Source organism: Nyctibius grandis, chromosome 11 (genome assembly GCF_013368605.1).
Source record: "Nyctibius grandis isolate bNycGra1 chromosome 11, bNycGra1.pri, whole genome shotgun sequence".
NCBI classification, from domain to species: Eukaryota; Metazoa; Chordata; class Aves; order Nyctibiiformes; family Nyctibiidae; genus Nyctibius; species Nyctibius grandis.
The window spans coordinates 15444179-15470391 of NC_090668.1; the positions used below are offsets into that span (position 1 = coordinate 15444179).

Here is a 26213-nt window from a genome sequence, read left to right on the forward strand (position 1 = left end):
CCTGTGTGATTTTATAACTTGCTACAAATTATTTCAAATCATCTTAAAGGGTGTTTTGAGTGTACAAATGTAAAATTGAGTGTAAAATTCTAGGAACCTTCCAATGCCTAGGACTATTGTTAATATTTCTCAATGACTACTACTTTATCATAGTTATTTATTTCCTCCATTATAATTTAGAAAACCCAATGCTATTTTTGGATCCGTTTCAGTTGTCTATTTATTCCTTCATATTACATTAATTTTATTTACATAAAAAATGAACAATTTGCTATATCTTAATTGCCTGCTCATAAATTGTCACCGTCCTGGAACTACTGAAAAGTTAAAGCCTAGCTTTTGTAGTTCATTTTAGAAGATGTATTTGATTCAAGCTTTTCATGCAAATTTAATTCTAGCCTATAAGAGAAATACACATGGAACATAAATAGTAAATGGACTTCATGGAATCTTGTGTCACATCCCCTGTACTGCCTACACTTTTACAGGCTTCAATTAAACATTGCATTATTAAAAGAAATACTGTATTTGAAAATCAGTTTTAGGTACTTAGAATCTGATACAAAGCCCATTTTTTATAGATGGTGTCACAAATCCTGATTTAGGATCCTGCTGACTATGCCAATTTGTTGTGAATGGGTGATTTAGATCGCTTAAAGAATCACTGTCAAAGATGTTAGCAAAGGTGGTTTTAATATGATGTTGTAAAAGCGTGACTTAAAGTTCGATGGCAAGGTTCACTCTATTACTGTATGGCACAATCATCTGAACAATGATTCAAAACTACCAAGGCACATATCAAAGTTGCTCACTGTGTCACTCTGCTCCTTTGTGGGTTTTCAGAGAACAGATTGAAACTAGAGGAGTTCTTGGCCTGTTTACAGCTTAGGCCTTTACCTCCTTTGGAGCCTGAACCAAACTACTGCTAGTTTGGTTAAGGGGTCAAGTGCATCCATCACCGATGGAAACAAGCCCACAGACTCAGTCTTTGACTCAACTATTTTTTTACTCAACAAGTCACAGGATGAGAGCCTCATGAATATTTGGTGAGGCAGGGGAGAGCTTATGGTAGAAAATGTATCTAACTGTGCAAGTTAATAGAAATGTTTTATTTATATCTTTTTATGGCAGAAACACAACGGACAACATTAGGAAGACTGCTTAGAGATTTCAAGAAAAATTTCTCAGAACTTCATTACTCTATGAGCAAAGATTTCATATGCAACAGCACTAAACCCTTTGCTGTAGCTGCTACTAACTAGCTGCAGCCACAGAAGAGTAAACGGATCAGTGACCTAAGTCTGTAGCATCCCTGAAGATGTCAATGAATAATGCGCCAAATGTATTCTTGGATCCAAATGCAAATCGTTTTCAAGTTAACATAATTAATGAAAGCCATGACAATAGTGAAGCATCCCAAGAGGATGTGGGCTCTGACCCACCACATTATGAAGAAACATCTTTTACTGATGAAGCACATAACAGACTGAGAATCAGTTACCAACCAGGAAAAAGAGAATTATATGACAATTTCCTCCAAAATGGGGAGAAAACAGAAGCTAGTTTACATCCCTATGATACTCACACTAAAATGTATTATCTACAAACTTTCGGCCATAACACAATGGACCCAGTTCCAAAAATTGATTATTATAGAAACACTGGCAGCGTCAGTGGGAATAAGCTCAGCAGACCAAGCTTATTAGAAATTCATGAACAACTGGCAAAGGTAAGTGGAAAGATACAAATTTTCTCTATTCCATTTCCAGGCTGTTAATTCTGTTTATTAATATGAGAAAGTCCTTAAATTCATGGACCTTGCCCAAGTGAGAAAGTACAAGTAATCACTTACCATATTTCCTTTGGTAGATGCACTATGTTTTCTGCCCTGTACTCTCCTCAAAGCAAAGATTTTTATTAAAAGGTGATAGTAATATACTTGATTAGCTGAAAAACATTGCTTAATCTTCTCTAAGAGTACAAAACTACTGAATCTGTTCTGTTTCACTTAAGAGTTAGGACAGCAGATGATGAATATCAATTCATAATTTAACCAAGCTACAAAATTTACACTTACTCTAAACTTGAATTTAACATCAATGCATAACTAAGCTTCACAAATTCCTCTGTTGTCTTTATTAATATACATCTATAAGTATTATAAAAAATGTCATGTGCAATAAATGCAATTTCAAGTAATCAGAAATCCAAAGCACTACCTGTTTATTGCTGTAACAAACCATTCAAACAGCAAGAAAGAATCCAGAACAAGGGTGTTGAGATTGAAAGTGTTTCCTCAGAAGAGGGAAGGAAGACAACAGTTTTCAGGTACTGATTCAGTGAATAAATTTAGGCCTTCATGCTCATTATACCAATGAATTTGGAGAGAAAAGAAAGCATTTATGGAGGAATAATTTGGCTAAATTCCTCCTAATCTATCACATAGAAGAGCTGTTTAGACTTTGCTCATGTAATAGATGGGACTATATCCATGTAAAATACACTTGCAGAGAGAACTACTGAACAGGATACAACTGGCTAACCTGCCCTTGAAAGATTTTCTAGGGCTGTTTCTCCTCTCCCCTTCTGAGCGGACCTACTTTTGGTTAACACAATGTAGGAGTTTACTATTGATACATATGACCAATGGATTTTATGGAAAAAACTTCCCCTCTGTTTTTTTTTTTTTTTTCAAACAGGCACTACAGTAAATGAATAATGAAATACTAAAACATGCCTGTTATCATGATAATCCTCATTTTTGTCACCCTCTACAGCTACTTGTCAGAAGAATATACATTGGTCAGGTATAATCTTTTGGGGTTTGCACATTCAAAACTTCCACAGGAAAGAATTTGAGAAGTTGCTAATATTAAGTCTCAAATACCAGGTTTTCAATAACTTCTGTGTTACTGCCTCAGACAGGTAGATCGGTGAATTTTGCTGTCTATTCACCTATCTAGATCTGTTAAGGCTTGCTTTCCCTATGTGGAAGAATCACCTCCATGCAAAATAAATAGCTTGGAAAGCTGTAATGAGAACTTCCAGAGACAAGAACAAATAGATTAAGCACTTTGAAATAGTTAAACTATTAAAAAGCCTACTACAAAACAGTGAAATAATATGATACTCTACTGACTTTGGTAAAATGAGACTCTTCTCTTTTAAGCAACAATATCAAGTTCTCTGTAAAAAGCAGAGGAGAGATATAGGATACACCTATTTACAGAATTAAAACCAAACCTTTTCTGAAGTTCTTAATTGTGCACTTCTCAGGGCAGGGCTGAAAAGAGAGAGATCAGCTCTATAGTCAAACTCAGACTAAAAATGTCAATATGCAGAAAAAAACCCTATTTTTTTCTGTGTTGGGCAATAGTGAAATGAGAAATCTCCAGAGAAAACATGTTCTTATCACCATTCCACTCAGTTTTACATACTTCTGACGTCTAAATAATTTGGACAAGCATCTGATTTTTGGATGCTGGTCCAGATCTTCTCCAAACTCCAGTTCTCTGGAGATTCTCCTGTCCTAGGGAGGATTAATATAAAGTAACGAAATCAAGCAAAAAAATAGTCATTAGGAAATTAGGACCTGAATCTTTAGGTTCTTATTAGGACAGCTTCCTAGTTTTGCCTTGACTTATTTAAATTAAGGTCTCCACAGACCTGCATAAAATGGATGACATAGAAAGGAGAAACAGGTTACCTGGGTCATCGTTTATTTCCAAAAATGAATGCAAAGTAGATGTGAAAAGGTAAGAATATGAATTTGGTATTCTTACTCATTTGCAGATGTGTAAGCTGCTACTCAAGGGACTAAACACATTTCCATGCCCGGAAGAAACTTCCTCTTGTAGAAAAAAATTTACTTCGGTAGTGGCCAGAAAGGAGAAAAATAGTGTATTGACTTCGAACATAATGCTGAATGAACATGTGATGAACATTAGCATATTAAGGGATTTTCAGTTTTGATAATTACCAGAAAATTCAGGGTTTTTTGCTGTTGCATCTCTCAATGGTTTATTTTAAACAAAATTAGATAAATTTGTTTTGTTTTTTTTAATGCTTTCACTTAGAGAATATTAAAAAGAAGGCAGATTCCATGCCAGAATAAAATGAAGGAAAAATTGCTTCACAGGTTGGGACTGCTAGGGAAAAGAAAAGAGCATCATCTAGCTTTGTCGTTCCCAGACTTTTCCCAGTACCCAGCTTACAGAAGGATAATTTTATGCCTCTCAAAACAGGAAGGTGAATGTCAGAGGTAATGTGATTTTTGTTACACTGGCAACCCGCTGTGCCCTTATGTGAGTAGTGGCCCTGGTCTGGGAGCCACTAACCACAGCACTGGAACAAACGACCCACCATTACCATGGCTGGAGTCTATTCCTGGCTGTCCCATGGACTCACTTTGTGACCTTGGACAAATCACTTCAGTCTACAGAGCTTATTCTGAAGAATAAACAAACACGAGGTCACCAAATAGTAATTAGTAGGGAAGGGAATTAAGATGGTATGAAAAGGCTGAGCTCCTATCAGGAGGCAAAAACAGTATGAGCAGCTGGATGGGGTGCCTATCCACCAGCACCAGCATGCAGCAGGCTCTCTAGCTATCACTAAGGAGGGGATGAAGTGCCGCATTGAGTGTGTACAGGAGTTAGACTAATAGCCCTAGATGCAGTTCTGGAGAAGATGTTTTATTCCTTTTTTCTTTAACACTAAAATCTGGGTTTACCGCACCATACCCCAAGGCAATCCCACCCCCCTCACCCCCAGCTTTTTTGAAACTCAAATTGTTGAAGGCAACTGTCCTGTCAGAGCCCATTGCCAGATTCTGATAAGAAGTGACATATGTTTGACTTCAGATTTCTAAACATCACATAAGCATTCCCACTGTGCTTTGATGCTGGGCTTAACATCAGAATATAAATATTAATATTTAATACACTTTTTTAATATGTAATTTTTCAAATGTCAGAATGTAAGGCAGGCTGAAAGGAGCTTCAAATATCTAGTTCCCACACTGCTGGAGTCAAACGTGTGTCATCTTTTAGCAAGATGTGTCAATTTTTGCACACATTAAGCCACAAAACACCAATTAAATCCCTAAAAAATAGTCTAAGTGCTATTTCACAGCTGATGGCTGGTGATAATTACTTGAGCTTAATATTTACCCTACATAAGAAATCATCTAACCTTTCTTCATCTTGGCTATCCTCCACACTTGTTATGGAGACTTGATGAGCTCATCGTCTTTATCCCCAGGGGATGAAGGCTAAGCTGTTCTGAAATTAGAAAAGGAAAAACGTTTGGGTTTGTTTTAAAAGCAGTTAACTTTTTATTTTGGTAGCTTCTCAAAATGTTCTGTCACTTTTATTCCCCATCCTTAATGCATGAGTAGCACAGGTACAGCTGCTTGGTAAATAACCAATCATTCACTAAAGCACATCAATTTAAAATGCATTTATGGAAGGTTTAAGGCCATAATTTATGATAATGGCATAGAGAGCACAAATTAATTCAAAGTACATAGGAAACAACTTGTTTCAAGTACAAAGACTGAACCGTTTTGGTTTTTTTTGTCTTTGAAATTCTAACCACTGTAGCAAAAAAACTTATTCTGCTAATCTTCTTTAACTCACTTTAATCACTTACTGTATTTTGAGCAAACACATCCGTTATTATTTTAGGGTAAGAATTATCAAAATTATTGAAGTACCTCAGGAGCTCAAAGTCATAGGTTTTCAATAGATCTTGTATTCCCATTTCACTTAGGGCCAAAAGCGCCATAGGCACCAAGTTTAATCTATGTCGAAATGTGTTATCCAGTCACTTATTTCTCATTTGTGAGCACAATCCTGGATTTATTGTGTCAAAGGCATTCTACAACCTTGCATCATAGTGGCTGGAGCCCCCATCCATGAGGGGGGAGTCCCAACATTAGCATAAGCATCATATACAGTTGGTCTTTGTTTTGGTTTTGTTTGTTGGGTTTTTTTGAGTCCATGGACAAAATACAGAAAGAGCCTCGAAGCTTAAGTAAGATGAAAAAACTTAATATGTTTCACAGAATCACAGATGTTTCTCCTCCTTGACCTGTTTAGTTAATCTGGAAATATCTTCATCCCCCTCCAAACCCTAAAAGCATCTTGATTCCTCTCCAGAAGTGACACACACTCCTGACCCTCTGCCAGGCTATGGTACTTCCTGAAGGTCTTTGCAGAGGACCCAGACAATACCTGGCAGTAGTTAATCTAATGCCAACTCCTCACAAAACCAGTCAGAACTTTGTATTAAAAAAAAAAAATAAAAGAAACAAAGCAGCAATGACAACGAGTACAAACCTCAGTACAATGACTAATTCCTATTCAAGCTACAAGAAACATATCATGATGCTAAATTGCCTCAAAGATTCTGGGGCAGAAAAGCTGAAGAGATAAAAATACAGATTTATACCTGTAACAGGATGTGAACAATCTAAAATTCTCGGCTATTTATTCTGGTTACATCACAAATATGGCAATTCCTAATCCTATCTACTATGGTTATACCACAGGTGGCTAAACCACAGAAAGGATTATTCACTTACTGCTTTATTTACTACATTTCGCTGGTATTTCTCTAACTGTTTTCAAGAACATGTTACCCATTTGCTGCTGCAATTATATTTATACTTTATCTAACAGAAAACATCAGAATTCATCACATAACTTTGCATGCAGCACTCAGCTAGGTTTCTTTTCACTAGTGAGCAATTATCCCTGTTTCTACACTTAACATCATTCCTAAATTGTTGCAGCAGCATGTAGAGGCCAACCACAAGACCCTCATTGTTAGATGCTCTACTAACATATCAACACATGTATGCTGAATACAGTTTACAATAAAAACAATTTAGTATCAGATAATAATGTATTTACTCTGATTAAGTGATTCCTTCATCTTTTCTCACTGTTAGTAAGCCCACCTGCTGATGCCTGGTGTGAGCAGAATATTGCACTCTACTCCAGAGACAGTAAAACCTGATCTTCTTTGGAATTCCTTTATTCCATGTCTCTCTTATGCAGCCAGGTGTCCTCTGCTTGGCACAAAAATGTATTTGTTTTCTGTGTGATCCTTCAGAACATAGCCGTGAGCACCGGCTCAGCCGAGAGAGTGGCTAATGGAGAAAGCACCGCTGGAGATGAGACAGCAGTCAGCAAGGAAGAAGAAAACAAAACAGGATTTGTCAAGTTTGGATGGGTGAAGGGTGTGCTGGTGAGAAACTTATCTGCATTTCTAAAAAACTTAAAAGAAAACAAACTTAAAAGACCTTAGTGTTGCAGAACTAATCTTAAAGAAGTAAGAGAGGGAGGCAGACTTGAGGGATATTTGGGGTGCTTTTTAAAAGCCTGCAATGCACATTATCACCCTTCTGGTTGTTAACACTACTTTCAACATTGCACTAATGCAGTATTTTTTGTTTAAAACCTAGGTAAGATGCATGCTTAATATTTGGGGTGTGATGCTTTTTATTCGACTTTCCTGGATTGTAGGTCAAGCAGGAATTGGTATGTATCTTATTTAATATCATTTTCAACAGTGAAAGGGATAAAAAGGATAAACTATACATGATCATGATTAATATATAATCTGAGATGTGCATTTGCATGCTGAACTAAATAATGTTTTCAAATGCTTGCCAGGGTAAAAGATGTTAATCCTCCAAACTATTGGAATTTTCCAGACTCGCAGCCAAATTACTGCTTAGAGGCATAGATCTGTTAACTATGCATATGATCATCACATTTGAATATTTCTAAGCTTTGGTGAAATTTGTATTTAGATCCTGTAACAGATGTAAACTTTGTGACTTGGGCCAATTTCTAATATGTGCATACAGAGTTAACCTTTAAGAGTTCACACTTTGCTTATCTGTGAATCCCAAACCTTGTCATCTACATATTAAAAACAACACTTCTTCACACTTCTCTGCAAAGATGAAAACAGAACTGGAAGGAGGTCTCATCTCATCAGGATTTTGTTGTTTTGTTTGGTTTTTTTTTTAACTATAGCACAGCACTACATACTAGTGTACTATGAAACACTAAGTTTTTAAAACTCTGCTACAGCTTTCATATAATTTAACTAAGTACACTTCATTGTGTGCTGTATCTTTGCTTCTTCATTGTGCAATTTAATTAATCTAAATCCTAGATCCCAGTCCCTGGGAGACTGAGCCCCGAGGCCTCCATCCAGCATGTTGTTGAGTGTTCAGTGAAACCAGCGAGAGAGAAAAGGGCTCACAACACTGCAAGAATCTCCAGCAACTAGAAGCAGCTCAGTAAGGTGCAACATATCAGTAGTTGTTGTGTGGTACAACATCCTTTTGAGAGCTGCTGCTCTGGGGAAGCACAGAAATGTGAACTGCGATGCCAGTGTCACTTTGTGTTACATGATCTAGTCTAGAATAATGGGGCCCTAATCTTTGGCACCCAGATGTCATAAAAAACAGCATGCCACTAAAGGGTGGATGGCAAGTATTCCAGTTTGGATTCTCACAGAATGGAAATACTAAGTAGACACGAGTCCAAACTCTGGACTTGAGGTGTCAGCTCTCCTGGTTTTGGATAAAATTCAGTGCTCAAATTCAGATTGAATATAAATATCATTAACTGCCTTATTAATGGAAGTTAAATGAAACACTGAATAGAAACATCTCAAAAATTTTGCATGGTTGAAGTCTCATTTGCAACAAAATACAGTAACTTCACAGAAGTTTCACTTGAGCAAGACTGAGCTTTTTAAAAAAAGAGAAACAAATGAAATGCCTATTAAGAAAAAAATCCAGCCACAAAAGCCACAAACTTACAGAGACACAAGTGGGGGGAACAACCAATAAAAGTTCCAGAACTAAGCGGAAGAACTTTACCTACTTTTGCAGTGCTCCGTGCGTGGCTCTAGCGCTGTGCCTGACAAAGGGGTGCTTGCTGATTTTATGATGCATACCAAATGAGAGCGTACAGCCCAGGGCACTCATAAGTTTATGCCTTGCCATGAAAATTCTGCATCTTAATATTGCCAAGACTTTGCTCTGGGGTTTCATGCAAAATTAGTTTTTAAGGGCAGTTTAGTAACTTATTGAGATCATCAAGAAGTATTACTTTATTTTGAGGTGTGAGAATAGCCATAGGCAAGAGTAATTCATTTTAGAACAACTTACTTAGCAGCCATATGCCTGCTTTTCAATCTAAACTTTAATCAGATTTTAACATTAATTTGCACCAACATCAGTTACAGCCTTTCTGCTTTCATATTTAATTTTAACATTTTAATTCATTGATAAGCAGACTCTTCTTTCTTATGGTTTATTGCTCTGCTGTTGCTTTTTAAAATTGCATGCCTTATGTAAGGAGGCTAGTTCTACTTCTGAAAATGAGACATCAAATTCCATTTGAATAATTTCTCAATGCATTTTCTGAATGTCTTATAAGCAATGAGCTTTAAGTCCCTAGCCAAGCTGCTTAAGGAGAACAGTGATGGAAGCTCATCATCACCAAGGCTCAGGGATTTCACTGGGTACTGCTACTAACATGTAAATTAAATGAGTCAGTTAAACCACCATCTGGGCACCATTTATATCCCCATCATTAGAGGGCCAAAGAGAGAAAACCCAATTATTTCCATATCCTGTTAGGCTGTCTAGGGCAAAAGCTCTTATAGGGGAAAAAAATAACATTCCAACAAGGTTCTCTGTTTATTATCAGCTGGTAAAAAAGAGACAGTATGGTTCTGACAAGGTTCCAGGTCCAAAACTAGTCTGGTATTTCCACCTAACATCTGGGGACTCTCCAAAGTCGGTATTTGTACCTACACATGGAATAGTTAGCCAAAGGCAGGGAAAACCACCAAATTGATGTTAACTGAAAATCTGGCCCCAGATATTGCAATTATGTTACATTACATTACATTATATTACAATGATGTTTGGTTGAGTCACTTTATTTTATGCACTTTTCTTCTTAAATGTTAAAATATTTTTTTAAATTAACATTAAAGCCTTCCCAAGTAGATATTACTCATCAAATTAGCAAAATATCTGACCCTATTTATCATATATATGTTAACAACATGAATTGTGAAATGCAATAGAAAATCCTGGAAAAATACTCTGTAGGGTGCACATGCACTTACCAAATAATTTTAAAACTACTTTAAGAATAATGTGTCTAATTTATTCAATTTAAGAATTAACAGCTAATTAAAAGTCATATTCAGCCACTTCTCAGGCACACAATTTGCATGGTTTAACAATATCCTTCTATGTAATGGTAGCTGACCAAAAAGAATGACCATTTGGAATTTTTTTATACAGACCTGCATAAAAAATAGGTGCATGACTAGCTATAGTAAAAGTTCAGAAATCAATAGGATAAACAAGATGTATTAGAGGCTCAAATCACTTTAAATATCCTACGCTATGTTATATATAATTTATATCTCACACATTACATTGCTCTATCTTAAAGGATTGTGATAACATGGCTATAATTTAAGCAGCAAAGAACATTCATTCAGGGATTGGATGTCTATAACCATCCAGTATGAACTGAAGTCAGGAATCTGATCTGGAAGCCAGAAGGTAGAAATACAGCAGATAAATCAATATGTTTGTAGTACTTCTAGCTGGATGTCAGTTGTAGGATCCAAGTTTCAATTTGGACGAGCCCTGGTCATTACATGTTGCTATAAGCAATGTATAATCTTCAGTTCCACACTGAAGACCTAGGTACCTTACGGAAACAAGAGAGCTATTGCGTAAGCATTACCAAATTCAGATAAAACTAAGAACTGATTCCATGTTTGGCACCAAACTGTAATTGTTGGGTTTTTTTCATTTTTTTTTTTCCTCTCCTCTCATAGGTAGAAACAGGAACAGAGGAATAAAGTTGAGAGAAAAATGTCATATGATTTCTTCACCTAACTTGAAACAAGTATTCTGGAACTACAGAGCCAAATTCTTCTTGGTAGTGCCAGAAAATATAACAAAAGCAATGGCCACAATTATAGCTTGGGAGGACCCATTTGTACACAAAGAAAAACTTTTTCACTGGGCAGGTAGTCTAGCCCTGGAACATGTAACCCAAAGAAGCTGTGGGATCTTTGTCCATGGAGGTTTCCAAGACCAAGCTAGCCAAAGCCATCACTGATTTAATCCTGTATTGGCAATAGTTCTGCTATGTCTGGAAGGCTGAGCTACAGACCTTCAGAAGTCACTTCCAACCAATGTTTCTATGATTCTAAATCATACTGTGCACCTCCTACTCATATAGTTTCTAGTTTCTAGCACAGTTCACGAAGTTAACAGAAACCTGACAATGTAGCCAAAGACTGGAAACATACTCAGATTTCAGAGTCTTACTCAAACTGAAACCCAGTTCACTTACAACTAATCACCTATCACTGATCTTCAGATGTTTGATTATTTCTGTTCAATTATACAGTTTTGTGATATCAGCTAAAAAAAAAAAAAGACTGTAAGTTCTCTAAGATTAGACATTACAGGTCACCTGTTAAAGTAAATGGCATCTGAAAATCAGTATTTCCATTTTCAAATGTTTGTCTTGTGTTAGAGTAAAACTACTTTTTGCAGGGAAAGAGGGAGATGAGAAGAGAGTGGGGAAGCGCAGCACTTGATAGCTTGGCAAGTAAGGATATAGAAGGCTCGCACTCAGGTCTTGTCTCTCTACCTTATAGACTCTGTCCTAGTGCACTATGAAACTATACAGTCAGTCTTTCTCTGATTCAGTATCTAATTAACTGCTGAAAGACAGCAGCAGTCTTACAAGAGCTCTGGTTAACGTGTCAATCTCTTCACTTAAACAGCCAGGATGTATATTAAAGGCAGATATAAGGATCTGTGTCAGGGGACATTTGTTTGCTCATTTCCTCCAGCCTTTGAAAATCATGAGAACTTCTGGCTAGGGTACTTCTATCAGAAAGAATCACTGCTTGAAGACAGATGAGAATAATTTACTACTGTGACATAGACTCCTTGGAAATGTTCTGCAAACTGCAAGTGGTCAACAAACCATCTTTTCAGTTTATTGCTCTGATTCTGGCCTGAAAATTCCATTTACAGAGAGAATGATTTGTAGGAATCAGGGAACATGAGTAAAATATTTTATCTTCTTATTACTGACAGGTCTTGGAGTAATCATAATTCTTCTCGCCACGATGGTAACCTCCATTACTGGGTTGTCAACTTCTGCAATAGCAACTAATGGGTTTGTCCGTGGAGGTAAAAATCTTAGGGTTACTAATGCTTTCAAGCCCCAAAAGGTCTTTATGTATTATTTTCATATGAGGCAAACCAGAGGGATGAGAAACCAAACGGTACACCTAAAGGAACTGGAAGGTAATTCTAGCCACCTCCAATCACAATTTATGGCATGTTTGAATTGTCACTTTTAATAAACCCCAGATTTCAGTTCAGTCTGTGAAGTACATTTCAGATGTTCCTGCCTACTGCTGAGCCAGGGATGGCTTCTGGCTTTTCATGGAGTTCTTCTGTTACCTTTCAGCAGGTCTTTCTTATTCAGAGCATTCCAGGTTGGACATCCTTGGACAAACTGAGCATGAGGCATCTCTTCCTCTCGTTTTAAAGACTGATGCAGATCCGTGGATACCTTCAATTTAATACCTTCTTAATAAAACTCCTTACATTTCAGCCACTCCTTGGAAGATGAGTAAATAATTTTGCTGGAAAAGTGCATGTCAGGTATTTTATGAAACAAAGTTTTAGTGCATTTCAGAGCCTTAAAGTTATAACTGGTCTGCTCTAACCTCTGTGGAAAATGGCAAGTTCTTACTACATCATTTAAGCAGAACAGGTATTTGAATACACTTTCTTTTTCGGATCTTTCAGGTCTTGGAATCATAGTTATTGGTCTGAGTGTAGTAGTAACAACATTAACAGGTATCTCCATGTCTGCCATTTGCACTAATGGAGTAGTAAGAGGAGGTAAGTGAATATAATCTCATGAAAAATACAAAAATCTGCAGAACTGGATTAGAAAAAAACAGAATTGAGAAGCTGTGTTATAAGCAAAACAATAATAAATATATTTGGAGTGATCTCTCAATGGATCAACAGTAAATTAAAATGTATATAATCTTAAACACTTCCTGACAATAAATATTAAGTGCCAGTGAGATGAGATGAAATAATTAACTGTCAAAGCAATATGCTCCATTTATGGTGATACACAAAAAAGATTAAAGATTCACTGCATCACTATGCAGGAACTTAAACAACATACCACAGAACATGATCTTTCATGCTAACATTCGGATAGATCCAAGTAAGTTAGAACCTGTCTGGAAGTGAGGTTCTCTCTGCTCTGTGTTACTATATTATGTATCATGAAAAATTATTTGAAGGTCCAGTTTTGCATGCTAATATGCTCTAAAAGGATTTCTGCAATAGAAAGGCATACCGAAAAGTCTGAAGGCATAATCAGTACAAAGCACATTGCTTTTTTAATCAGTGTCCTCTATTAATATAGGGCAAATATTGATTATGTTTGTTACACTAAAAGCAGAGATTCCTGCAGTATTATTTATGTGAGAAAAATGAGCAAAACCTGAGCATTTAGTTGTGCTGAAATAACAATAATTTCTGTCTGCAGGTGGAGCATACTATCTTATCTCAAGAAGTCTAGGCCCAGAGTTTGGTGGATCTATAGGACTTATCTTTGCTTTTGCGAATGCGGTGGCAGTTGCTATGTATGTAGTTGGATTTGCCGAAACAGTGGTAGAACTTCTTAAGGTAAATGTAGATATTTCATATGTATGATTAAATTGCTCTGGTTTTATGTTTTGTTTTGTGGGGCATTTTTTTGGTGTTGGTCTGGGGTTTTTTTGTTTGTTTGTTTTATATACTATATTTGTTTATGTGGTGCTACTTTTTAGATGAGGCTTGAGGGACATCTTTAGCAGGGAAGAAGCTGGTCTGTCTAAACATGCCATAGAGTTCTTCTCCAGTATTTCTACCTTATTAAGATATTAAATACATTTCTCAACAAGAATCTCAAAATCAGAAAAGGAACAGACATCTAATTAGACAGCCAAATAACCCCAACTGCAAAGAACCAGCTGGAATATGAAATACGAACACTTGGTCTCACAAATCTCTGAAACTTTGACAGCTCACTGCTTTCTATTTCACCTTGTTACCTGATCCCACCAGTTGGGCAGAGAAAGACTGGTTCTAATAACATTTCTTACTGCTTTCAGGAGAGTGATACACTGATGGTAGATGAGTCCAATGACATCAGAATAATAGGTACCATAACTGTTGTATGTCTTCTCGGCATCTCTGTTGCTGGCATGGAATGGGAAGCAAAGGTAAACCTTTAAAAGAACATAAAAGCAAACAGTATATTAGACTACTGTACAGCATTTGTGTGTGAGGAATGCTAGACAACAGGTGGAATTTCCAAAAGCACTCAAGTTTCAGTTTATGCTTAATCTTTCTAAAAGCAATAGCAGTTTAATCATTACTTTCAATGAAAGCACAATTACTCCATACTCTTCCTTGAACATACATTTAAAAGGGAAGAGGAAGTCTGTGTTCTGTAGACAGCTTGATTATATTGATTTTTATAACTCATGGCATCATTTATAGCCTCAGGTAAGTGCCCCTTTTGCCCTTATTTTTGATACAGCTTGACAGAAAAAAAGGTAGTAAAAAAAAAATATACGGTTTTATCACTGTACTCTCTCAAGCCCTACTCAGCAGAAGAGCTCTATTTGCTATCCATTCCTTAATTGCTAATGATTTCTGCTATTTCTTCACCTGTAAAAAAAAAAAGTTCAAAATGGAAGTTCAAATGGAAATACTTTAGAGGGTGGAATACAGCTATTGAAATCAGGTCCAGAACAGCACCCTTATATTTTTACATTCTGCTGTGATGGAGATTAGAACTACTTGTAAAAAAGATCTGAAAAATAATTAGATATTATAGCCCTTGAAGTGACAACCCACTGCTACTAAACAAACTTTATAATAATATAAAAATATCTTATACTTGATATTAATGCATTACCTGTTTTGTTTTGCTGCTTTTTGTAAAGAAACTAACATAAAATTAAATTATAACTATATATTTCGTAACTCCCTTAGTAAAAACTATCTGCTGTTGTCATTAGCTGATTCAGCTATCTTGATTCCCGGTATTTTTGAAAACTACAGAAATTAGTAATCTGTCATAGAGAACACATACAGATATCTTACTGTATAGCATTCTCCACAGTCAATGCAAATTAAAATAATCAGGAAAATATTTCTGTTTCTATTAATAGGCTCAAGTTATTCTTCTAGTTGTTCTCCTTGTTGCCATTGTAAACTTCTTTATTGGGACAGTCATTCCTACCAGCAATGAAAAGAAGGCAAGAGGCTTTTTTAATTACCAAGGCAAGTAACCTTGCTATCTATCACAAAATAGTAAAGTTGTTTGCATTCTTTTTGGCTTCATACGGAGTTAAGGATTCCACTGAAAAAGGTCACAAGATCAGGATGTTCTGCCCGAGTTTAAGCAAGCTTGCAAACTAAGGTAATTTATTTCATCTTTAATTTTGAGTCTGTCTGCTGCTGAAGGTGACAGTAGAGTTAGTTGCAGCTTGAGTCATTTATGTATCAACAGAACACAGACAAACTTTTACACAGAGCTAAATGTAAGTGCTATAGTGACACTCCTGTCACTTCAATGTGGATCTGTAGCTCTGAGATGCAGACAAGCACATCCTACTGGGGACCAGACTAAGGAAATCAAATTCACTTTACTTATGATATGAGACAGGTTCAAAGCCAGTTGTCCAGACGTGAAAGACTAGCTTATTCACCTCCTTCATTAAGTAAATTTGGAATCAAATCCTGGTGGTCTGTTTCATTTTCACCTATATTTGCAGCAACAATATTTGCAGAAAACTTTGGACCAGACTTCAGAAGTGGAGAAGGATTTTTCTCGGTGTTTGCCATTTTTTTCCCAGCTGCCACGGGTATTCTTGCAGGAGCCAATATCTCAGGAGATCTGGAAGTACGTATTACTTTAACTTCATAATCCTAGCTGTAGGATGCAAAAAGAACAACAAAACAAATTATGAATCAACACTTTATTAAGTTTTAAATCATGTCTTATTTTGGGAAGCAAAACTCACTTTTAAGTACCTCGTTTATTATTTTAAAACATCAGTTCACATTTTCTCTCATAATGCATTATGGCTGTTTACACAAATTACTGCATTTAGATTTGGGTTGCTATATCATTTAAAAGCATGTTTCCATAACCTGTAATAATATATCATTAACAGTCCATTAGCAGCACATAAGAGAAATTACATGTGTATCTCTTGGAGCTCTTCTTTGCAAAATCTCCCAAAACATTATCCCAAAAAGCATACCTGTAAAGCTCATGTTTGTACTCACAAGAATCAGCAGAGACTGGCTTTCTTTGTTCAGGGTCATAGCAAGGGCAGAGCAAACAGAGCGTTTAATGAAAGCAAGTATGTCCAAATCCCATGTCACTACTGCTGCTCAAAGGAAAAGCTGCAGGTTTGCAGCTATACAAAAGAAAGGAGTCCGAAGAGAAAGGGAAAGGAGGTCCAAGGGTGCCCAACTGTCTTGCTGTGGCCATTCTGTCAGGTCCCCACTGTCCTCTTGCAGTATAGCAGTTGTACAAGCTGATTTTTCCAGTATCTAAACATACTGGTAAATTAGAGACAGGAACTTAGTTTTAACTTTGAGTTCCCTCTAGTTTTCATGACTTTGCACCGTGTATTTAATGCAAAGAGTGTTTAAAGCTAAATGCAAAGCAGTAGTAATTCAACGTTCAGCAAAGCATTTGTTAAAAAATCTCTAATAAATGTGGAGCAATACAGTACTTTGTAATATTACAAGAAATTCAGAAATGCACCAGGGGTATCCATTACTCAGGTCTTGCAATCTAATACTGAAAAACAACAACAACAAAACCAAAACAAACAACAACAAAAAACAGCCCCCAAAAAACCTAAAAGAAAAAAAGAAAAAAAAAGTCACCAAAAAGATGTGGCTCACACCTTGATAACGCTAGCATGTCAAATGAAGTTCTTTGGCTTTATCAAATAGACCCATTGCCTTGTATACCTTAAGGATTCAACCAAAGGTCTGTTATTTCTGTATTGGCACAGTAGTCACAAGTTCACCAGATCCTTCCAACCCTAACAGTCAGTTCTGTTTCCCTTCCTCACACTGAGTTGCATGCCTCATCTCCTTTGTTTTCAGAGGACTACTTTTGAAGCCAAGCACAGAGAGAAACATGTAGAAACTGAGCCACTAAGAGCATCTATGAGATTACATTTTTAATTAAAAAAAAAACAAAAATCACTGTACTTCTGTCCAGGCGAGACTGAATCAGCCTCACACAATCTCCACCCTTTTACCAAACAAAACTAATTGTTTTGTCATGTATGGTGCTCTCCATACATGGCAAGCTCCCAAAGCAGCAGCACTTCTTTCATAAGCTATTTGAAAGAGTCTGAGCAGACCAAGGGAAGCAGTTCTCCCATTGGCACTCTGCAGTTGTTTCAGTCTGGCAATAAGTGGATTTCTATAACTAAGTCCTCCAGGCTGCAGATTCCCCACTGAGCATGCTTAGATGCATTAGACAGGTCTAATTAAATTAACCAGCCGCTCCAGAAATCTAAAAGACAAGCTAAGAAGTATTTTAAAACCGTAAAACTGACCAATCAAACTTTCTTTAGAATTTGTTGCAAACACCTACATACATGCTTCTGTAGCCACTACGCACTCAAGTAGTGTCCTAGTCCAAAGCCTACTTACAGAAACAGCTAGTCTTCCTAGTGACTTCAGTGGGGTTTGGAGCAGGCCCTAAAGTGCTAACAGCGTATTAAATATGTGTTTAATTATTGATAAAATTTAAAATTTGTAAAGCTGTAAGAAGCTTTAACCCTAAGATTTAATGTTACAGCATTTAAGATTGCAGCATGAGACTCGACAGAAACAATGACCTAAGACATACACACCAGAACTGTATAAACTAAAGTTACCATGATCTGAGGGCAAAAGGTCTTATGCAGCTGAAGTGACTTTGCAATTATATTTCAGCTCAATAAATCCTCACCTCATTTAAAAATTATTTTACTTATTAACAGTTAAGTCATTCATCCATGTTTCACATGACACACTGAATTTCTATTTTTTTTTTCCATGCAACGAGCATAGTTATAAAGATACAAAAGTCCGTGGCTTAAAATGCATTCCACACATCTTTTGACTTAAAAAACCTCGCTGAACCATCTTAAGAAGACAATTCATAAAAAGTGCTTCCTAGCATAAACAAACACACACTAAACTGTAAGGGTGGCTAGTATTAAAATACCCTTTAAAATTACAATGTATAATGCAGGTCTTTGGACTCTTACTTACAGTTGCATGATTGAAGCCAATATTGTTGTGAGTCAGTCTGTAAGCATTATAACCCAGCCTTATTAAATTATCTAAATTAAAAGTCAAAACAGTGAAAGGAACTAGCCTGTTGTCAAGACACAAATGACAATTACTAGTTGCTAATCACAAAAGTACTGTATTCTGTACAGAGTGACTGCATCTATCTTACTGATTAATGGTCCTGTCTTGTCATCCACAGGAGTTTGATGGTTAGTTCAGTTCATTTACCCATTATATCATTAAACGTTAAAATAAAGCCCATTGCAATGTAAAGAGAGTTTGGAGCTCCCAGAAATGCAGAGCTCAGGACTCTCCTGCTGCTAGAAATGTGACCTCTGCTCCTGCAGAATATCCTTCACTGTGTCAGGATAGGACCACTGCACCACAGGACTGCTTCACTATCTATATGCTGGGACAGGACATATTTGTGCAGGTCTAAGTGATAAAAATCTGCCCTCTAAAGGTATCTTCATATCGCAATGTGGCAGGACTCCCTGGCATGCAAATGCAATCAGTCTGCAGCACACAAACTCACAGTATTTTTTGGGTCACTGTTTTGTTTTAAGGATCCACAAAGTGCGATACCCAAAGGAACAATGCTGGCCATTCTGATTACAACAATTGCTTACATTGGTGTTGCAATATGTGCAGGTAAGCACAGAACCTCTGCTTCATGTCTTAATTTATACAGTTAAAAAAGTTTGAAAGCCTGGTATGCAAATGAATGATTAAACTCACTGCTTTTTCATCCTGTGGATTTATTATGTAGAGAGATAGTTGTTTTGATTTTACTGTATGTAAAAACAGTGGGGGAAAAAGCCGCTATCAGCAGAAACAAAAGTCCCTGTTTGACAGCTGGACTTTTGTATAACTGATATGGTTACTTTTGCACTTGATTCAGTGAAAAAAACCCACTAGCATATAGTATCCATGAGCATAGTAAAGATTAAAGGAACTTCTGATCAATCTGCTAGTCTTTTTGTTCCTCATTCACATTGAAATTTCACATGGCTTCTACTTGCTCTCACTAGTCCTACTGAGCACTCATGAGTAACAGGGTAACACACACATTTTTTATGTTATATGTCAAAGACAGAAATCAATTGCCTGTCTTAAAGAAGACGCACTACATGACTAGGTACTCTACATTATTGGAATGTGAGGTATTCCTTTGAATACTGACACTTGTAAAAGTGGTCACAGGCAGACAATATACTTCTGAGTTAATTTGTCTTTGATCTCTGTCTGGTTCTCTACTCTCAGAAATATGCTAGTCCTCATTAGTCAACTGGCTTATTATTCTAAAAGTAACAGAAGTAAATATTTCCTTACAGACAACATGAGAAACTAAGCCACACTACAGGGAAGTAATCTCTGCCCAACATGAAATATTGCTCTTTGGGATGAGACTAAGACAGCAGTTGTACAAAATGTGTGCAGATTAAGAGTCAAAGTGTGGGAAGAATATTCTTCCAGTCTCACAAGGAAGGAAAATAATAATATATTGTTTTTTCCACAGCCTCCTGTGTTGTACGAGATGCTACTGGTAACATCAATGATACAGTTGTACCTGGAATGAGCTGCAATGGATCATCTGCCTGCAGCCTAGGCTATGATTTTTCCAGATGTGCAAGTCAGCCATGTGATTATGGGCTGATGAATAATTTTCAGGTTTTAATGAGATAATACATATAATCATAAGCAATACATGAATACATAAGTAGAAACATGCAAACCCATTATTTGCTGACAACTAACTGCAACAGGACATCCACTTTTATCTAAAACAATAAAAACCTATAGGAATAATCAAAGGGAAAAGTCCCCTGCATTCCACGTTACCTTCATACTGCCCATCACTAGCCTTCCCAGCACTCTGATAAGGTCTTTACCTCCTCTTTCAACAAGTACCATGCAGCAGTATACGTTGTAACATCTTCAAACTCAAAATATAGATGTAACAGAGACCTCAGGAACTCCTGTTAGATAAGCAAATCATCTCACTGCTCTTTACACATGGATGTGATTTTACCTCAGGGGTGCTGTGGTCACTGTTAAAGGTTTGTGCTACAGTACAAAAAAAACAGAGTTCTCACTTCTTAAAAAAAAGTATCCAAAAATAGCCGAGTGAAAAATGAAGTGAGAAGTAATGGGGTCTTTCTCCTAGGCCAGAGAGAGACTGTCTACCATTTACACCCTTCAAAATAAAGCTTAGAAAAGCATCAAAGTAAAGCAGTTCTTCTGCAGCCTGACAACCACAGCTCCCAGATGTCTGTTCAGGCCCTGTGCTTCATGGCCCACAAGAGGAGCTCACCACCCACCTGCACTTGCTTTTCAACTAGCCATTTGTAGCTTTTAAAGTCACTTGCTTTTTTCCCAGCTGGCTCTGCTAAATGACAGGGCTGGGTAACCACCTTAAAAGGGATATGCTGTCCCTGTCACAGACTACTTTTCCTTCCTTTCTTGATCATTTGCCATCCTCACTCCCACCTCAGTTCAGCTGCCCAGACCCAGGGCAGCCCTTAAAATCAGTGACATCCCTACAGCCATAAACAGAGTTTCACTTCTTGCATTTATCTTTGCCAGACTAATGACAGAAGAAAACACGTCTTCATCTGACAAATCTCCAGGATTAACTGGTTTATTCCCTGGAGTACTTCCTACACACCAAAAAGCATCTGGCAATCACATCTGTCCACTTCATCTTTTAGCTTCGTTATCTGGTGCTTCTCAACAACACTTTTGCTTCAGTGGTCTCAGAGGCCAGTGCAGCCCCTCTGGGAGGGCTGAGGGAGGCCTGACGGTGACCATCGTCACTGTTTGCAGCCCTGCTGTTATGCCAGCACTATCAGGCATTTTCTCTCTTTTTTAGCCATATTAAATAATCAAGAAAAAAAAAACAAACCAAATCAAACAAAGTGCCTCCAACCACATTTTGTACTTTGGTGCTTTTTTCTGCCGTTTCCATTTTCCCTTCTTGCTACAAGCTGACTATTTACCCATCAAGTAGAGACTGTTACTTAAGGCAACCTGTTAGTAAAGGAGGGGAGAAAATCTCACAGAGTACTCGTCTGCCTCAGCAGACAGCTGCATACATGTATAGAAATTGGGCTACGCCTCTGTTGCTTTTTACTACAACAGAAATAATATTTCCCTACTTCACAGTTGGTTTGTAGAATATTGAATTTAGAACCGTGAAAAGCAGAGACACGTAGAAACAGAGTATTTAAATGGGTCTGTGATCAAAAAGTGTATACAAATGCAAGCCTGACTGTTCTTTCCTCCTTTTTTTTCCTAAAGGTGATGAGCATGGTGTCTGGCTTTGGTCCTCTCATCACAGCTGGCATCTTTTCTGCTACTCTGTCATCAGCTCTAGCATCTCTTGTCAGCGCACCCAAAGTTTTCCAGGTAAAATTAAACTATCCATTTCTTTATATTCTGTTTTAAATCAAAGACATAAAATCTAGTTGAACCTTATGTTCCAAATGTGATATATATTTAAACTATAATATGGAGTGCCAGGAATATGCAGGAGCCCTCAGGACCATGAGATTCAGGTGCTGGCAGGTGTGCTCAAACAGGCTGTCCAGAAACTAACTGGGCAGCAGCAGTGTGGACAGAATGGGAACAGAGGGCATGGGACAGAAAGATAACCTGTACAACTTACATCAAGCCAGTGAGTTGTGCTTCAGTTTCCTTCAATTTAGACTCATTTAGCTATTCAGTTAATCTTTTTTTAAAGCACTGAATAAGTATTAAATGCCTATGATCCTATAGTAGGATATTGGCTTATCACAGTATTTGAATGTTTGCGTGCCATAGCAGTAGATGTACTTGAAGTACTAAGATTTAATTTTTGTTTAGCAAAAGCCTAGCAAGCTGACACTCACAGACTGAACTTCTGATGCAAGAAAGCACTGCTTAACAGAATTAAGTTCTGATTTGTCTACCAGGCTCTTTGCAAGGACAACGTCTACAAAGGGCTCCACTTCTTTGCCAAAGGATACGGAAAAAACAACGAGCCCATCAGGGGATACGTTCTCACTTTCGTGATTGCTATGGCATTCATTTTGATTGGTTTGTATACCGTTACACAACTGCTATAAGCTCATGTTCTGAAATAATACAGACTGGTATTTTAATACAATGATTAGCTATGGTTAGAAAAATTTCCAGTCAGGTATGCTCTGACGTAAACCCAAGCACACTGAAAGCCCTAGTAGCAATTCCATTATTCTTAAAGAAGGCAAAAGGAAACCAACAGGGATTCTAGTAACATCTCAATGCCACCATAGCCTCAGTTCCAAAGATGTGGAGTAGGTGCAATTCCTGTTCACTCCGCTGGAAGAGGGCAGTGCTTAGAACTATATCAAATAATGCAAAGTCACCACCTTTGAAAATGGTTTTCCAGTTTATATTGCACATAGCATTGAAGTAATTCTGAGATAATTAGGAAGCCTACTCTGCCAAGCCTTCCCCACAGTCAGCTCCAAGCAAATCCCAGTTTGCCAGTATTGGTGGTAGAAAATTCCAGATACCATATTTAGGAGTGTGGGGATTTTTAAATTAGTTTTTCCAAGATTTGAAGTTCAAACTACGCAACACTAAGTAAATGGGAAGTTTAGCAGAGAGACTTCAGATTGCCATTTTAAAAGCAAAACAGTGTTTTAACTGTAAGTCTTTTGTGAAACACATCTGTCCTCTCAATTATATATTTAAAATTCTGAAATTTACTCCAGATCTACATCATTAAGAGCCAGTCTGTAAAATCAGAGTATCAAGTATAACCTTGTATAGCACATGTTATTAAAATCAGCATCAGCAGACACTACTTAATATGAATGAAGGTATATCGAGGTGGCCTTACATTAGTACCACAGAAAAATACCCAAGCTCTCCCTGGATGACAAATTTAGACAGTGTCCAGATTTAATGCATCCTCAGGAAAAAGCTATCCAACAATCTAGGAAACCAGTGCCTATGTCTGACTTGTGTGTGTGTGTGTCTTGCAGCTGAACTGAATACCATTGCTCCCATCATCTCCAATTTCTTCCTGGCTTCGTATGCTTTGATTAATTTCTCCTGCTTTCATGCCTCATATGCAAAATCTCCAGGTGAGTCTGCGTTCGCCAGTGATTTAAATGTAGGCTTCATAGTCTGATCTCTGCAAGTTTTTGACTGTATGTCAGAGAAAGCTGCAGTACCTGTAAAATATCTAAGCTATGTGATCTGAGGTTTTACTGCTCTCATTGAACATGATGACATTTTATTTATCTCCAAAAGATAAAAATAATGGCTCTAGTCCTTACATTCCCTACAGTTGTACAGGATGAAAAAGACTTTAGTGGATCCCACTGGAGCAGAAAAGCTCCTCCTCAGGGTGTTTTTTTTTCCCCTCACTATCAGACAACATGGGTGGATAAAAACCTATGCCAACTCTAGCCACATAAAGTAAGCAAGGTATAGTGGGGAGCCATTATGCCCTTCTCCTCCCAACCTACAGTGAAATTTACAGTAAAGTTCATAAGAACAGTAACTATGCTAGAAGTGATACTGCCTGGAAGGGAGCATGTAGAACAAGAACAGGTCCACCAAACAGCATCAGCACAGCTCTGCAGGGGCTAGTAGCAGAATTGTAAGGTGAAGCGCAACGAGGTCCCGTTCAGGGGTAACTTCAGAGCCCCTCTCTACATTTGTGCAGCAAAGGAACATACTGGCCTTCAGGCTTGTGCATCGCCACCGCAGAATAATTCTCATCATGTTCATGAATGAAGGTGTGACACCCTAAGGACTAAAGTCAATCAGCTGAGCAACACTGGTTTTGGCACACAGGAAAGACAATTTCCTGCCACTGTGGATCAATTATTCAATTCAAAGAGTGAGGAATAAATTTCTGATTTCCAGTGTGAAGAAACTGCAGTAGTGACATAAATGCCTACATCAACTTCCTTCCTATAGATCTGCACGGTGCCGTTTGTTCAGAGGGCAAAACAGATGAGCATTTCTGCTAATTACCTGCACAGCTGAACAAATGCAGATCTGCTCTACATAGCCTTGGAGCTGAGTAAAAATTACCTCTATAGACTTCATGTGCATGCATCTGACTTTAGTCTGTCACTACTTAACATTTCAGACAAAAATGCAGCCATTTTTCATTTCCTCCAGTTAATTTCTACCAATTCACAGTGATAGATGATAATAATTGCAAGGCTGCAGGACAGCAAATTTCTTCACAGCAGGACCTTCCCATTCCCTCATTACAAGGATGATCCAAGATAGGGTTGCTCAGCCTCTTGTATCTTCTGTGTTTTTTCCCCTCTCCAAAGAGTCTGCTCTGTAGAACACCTGGCAGAGATCTGCAAACCATGGAGGCTCACTGCTTGCCTCATCATTTTAATTGGTAGCAGGGGATGGATTCAGTACTGCAGCTGAAGAACAGCAGGAATAATATCTTTTAAAAGTCAAATGCAAATTATTTTCTTTTTCTGCAGTGAGGCCAGGCAATTTCCAAGTTTAAGACAGGTGCACTTACAGTATTGGGATAAATTCTCCTCTCAGTAAGCATTTAGCTTCCATTAATAAGTTCTCTGTATATGCATCAAAAGGACACAGTAGCCAATTACCTGGGGTTACAGGAAAATCTATTTTCAATTCTGAACCAGTGAGCTTCAACTGGGCAAAAATACATAGAAACAGAACGGCTACTCAAAGCCAGCCTCGACAAAGCAGTAGAAAAAGGTTTGTAGTAAAATGCTTGTAAGACCCAGTACTCTATATGTATAGAAATCTACATCAGACAGCATCTGAAAGCATCTGTTGATACTCATGATGCCTGAGAATTTGCACATATCACTCCCACCCCTTCTGACAGAGCCTGAAAAAAATTGCACATGGATTTGTATATGCAAAATCAGTGGATCACCATTTGATCAATATATTTTATGCTCTTCCAATTTCATCAATTCTCTTTAAACAGGTTGGAGACCTGCATTCAGATATTATAACATGTGGGTGTCACTTTTTGGAGCCCTGTTATGCTGTGGTGTCATGTTTGTCATCAACTGGTGGGCAGCTCTCATCACTTATGCCATTGAGCTCTTTCTATATATTTATGTAACATACAAGAAACCAGGTAAGGCCACAAAACACTATTATTTTGTGTGTATGTTATGCAGCCAGACTGGATTTTACAGGAATTAATTCTGCTTACAGAATTAGACATTATTTTTTCTCCGATACCTTTCTTTAGAGGGAAGTCTGGAACATCCCATTAAATCCCACTTTATATAGTATAGATTAAAATGATAGGCTGGTGAATTTTTGCCTGTTTAACAAGCATTTCAAATATGGTTCAGGGCTTTGTGTAAACATTCCAGCACACTGGTTTATTCCCACCACATCTTCACTATATTTGGGCTTTTACTTGAGTATCACTCAATTTTTTCCCATCCACACACAAAACATTTGAATTTTGCTGTGCTCTTAACTGACTCATCTGAGATCCTCACTCAAAATGTAAACCTGCTGCCCATTATACAACAAAAATGCAAGCTGAATTACTCATGAACTGATCATCCTCCAGCACCTCCCTATAATCCCTCAGTCAATCAAGGAGGATGGGCACACTTTACTGCTAGAAAAAAACCTGCTTAGTGGCTCAGCAAATCACAGGAGCTGTCCTCAGAATACAATACAGCACCAGTTCGAGACTAGGCAGTCTGGTTGT

The 26213-nt window shown here is 37.5% G+C and overlaps 1 protein-coding gene across 2 annotated transcripts in view; it reads left to right on the forward strand.

The window, feature by feature from the left end:
• The first annotated feature begins 1318 nt into the window (after positions 1-1318).
• The window catches only part of SLC12A1 (solute carrier family 12 member 1), a 44803-nt gene continuing 19908 nt past the window's right edge, over positions 1319-26213 (forward strand). The window contains exons 1-14 of one of the 2 annotated variants that reach the window (XM_068409887.1): positions 1319-1729; positions 7120-7254; positions 7472-7547; positions 12182-12277; positions 13668-13807; positions 14275-14385; positions 15343-15454; positions 15949-16076; positions 19054-19138; positions 20007-20158; positions 21788-21895; positions 22441-22564; positions 23500-23601; positions 25464-25619. In XM_068409887.1, coding sequence (XP_068265988.1) covers positions 1319-1729; positions 7120-7254; positions 7472-7547; positions 12182-12277; positions 13668-13807; positions 14275-14385; positions 15343-15454; positions 15949-16076; positions 19054-19138; positions 20007-20158; positions 21788-21895; positions 22441-22564; positions 23500-23601; positions 25464-25619 — 1936 coding nt within the window. Of the gene's footprint in view, positions 1730-7119; positions 7255-7471; positions 7548-12181; positions 12278-12904; positions 13001-13667; positions 13808-14274; positions 14386-15342; positions 15455-15948; positions 16077-19053; positions 19139-20006; positions 20159-21787; positions 21896-22440; positions 22565-23499; positions 23602-25463; positions 25620-26213 lie in introns of both variants that reach the window. The other variant, XM_068409888.1, reaches the window with a different exon arrangement.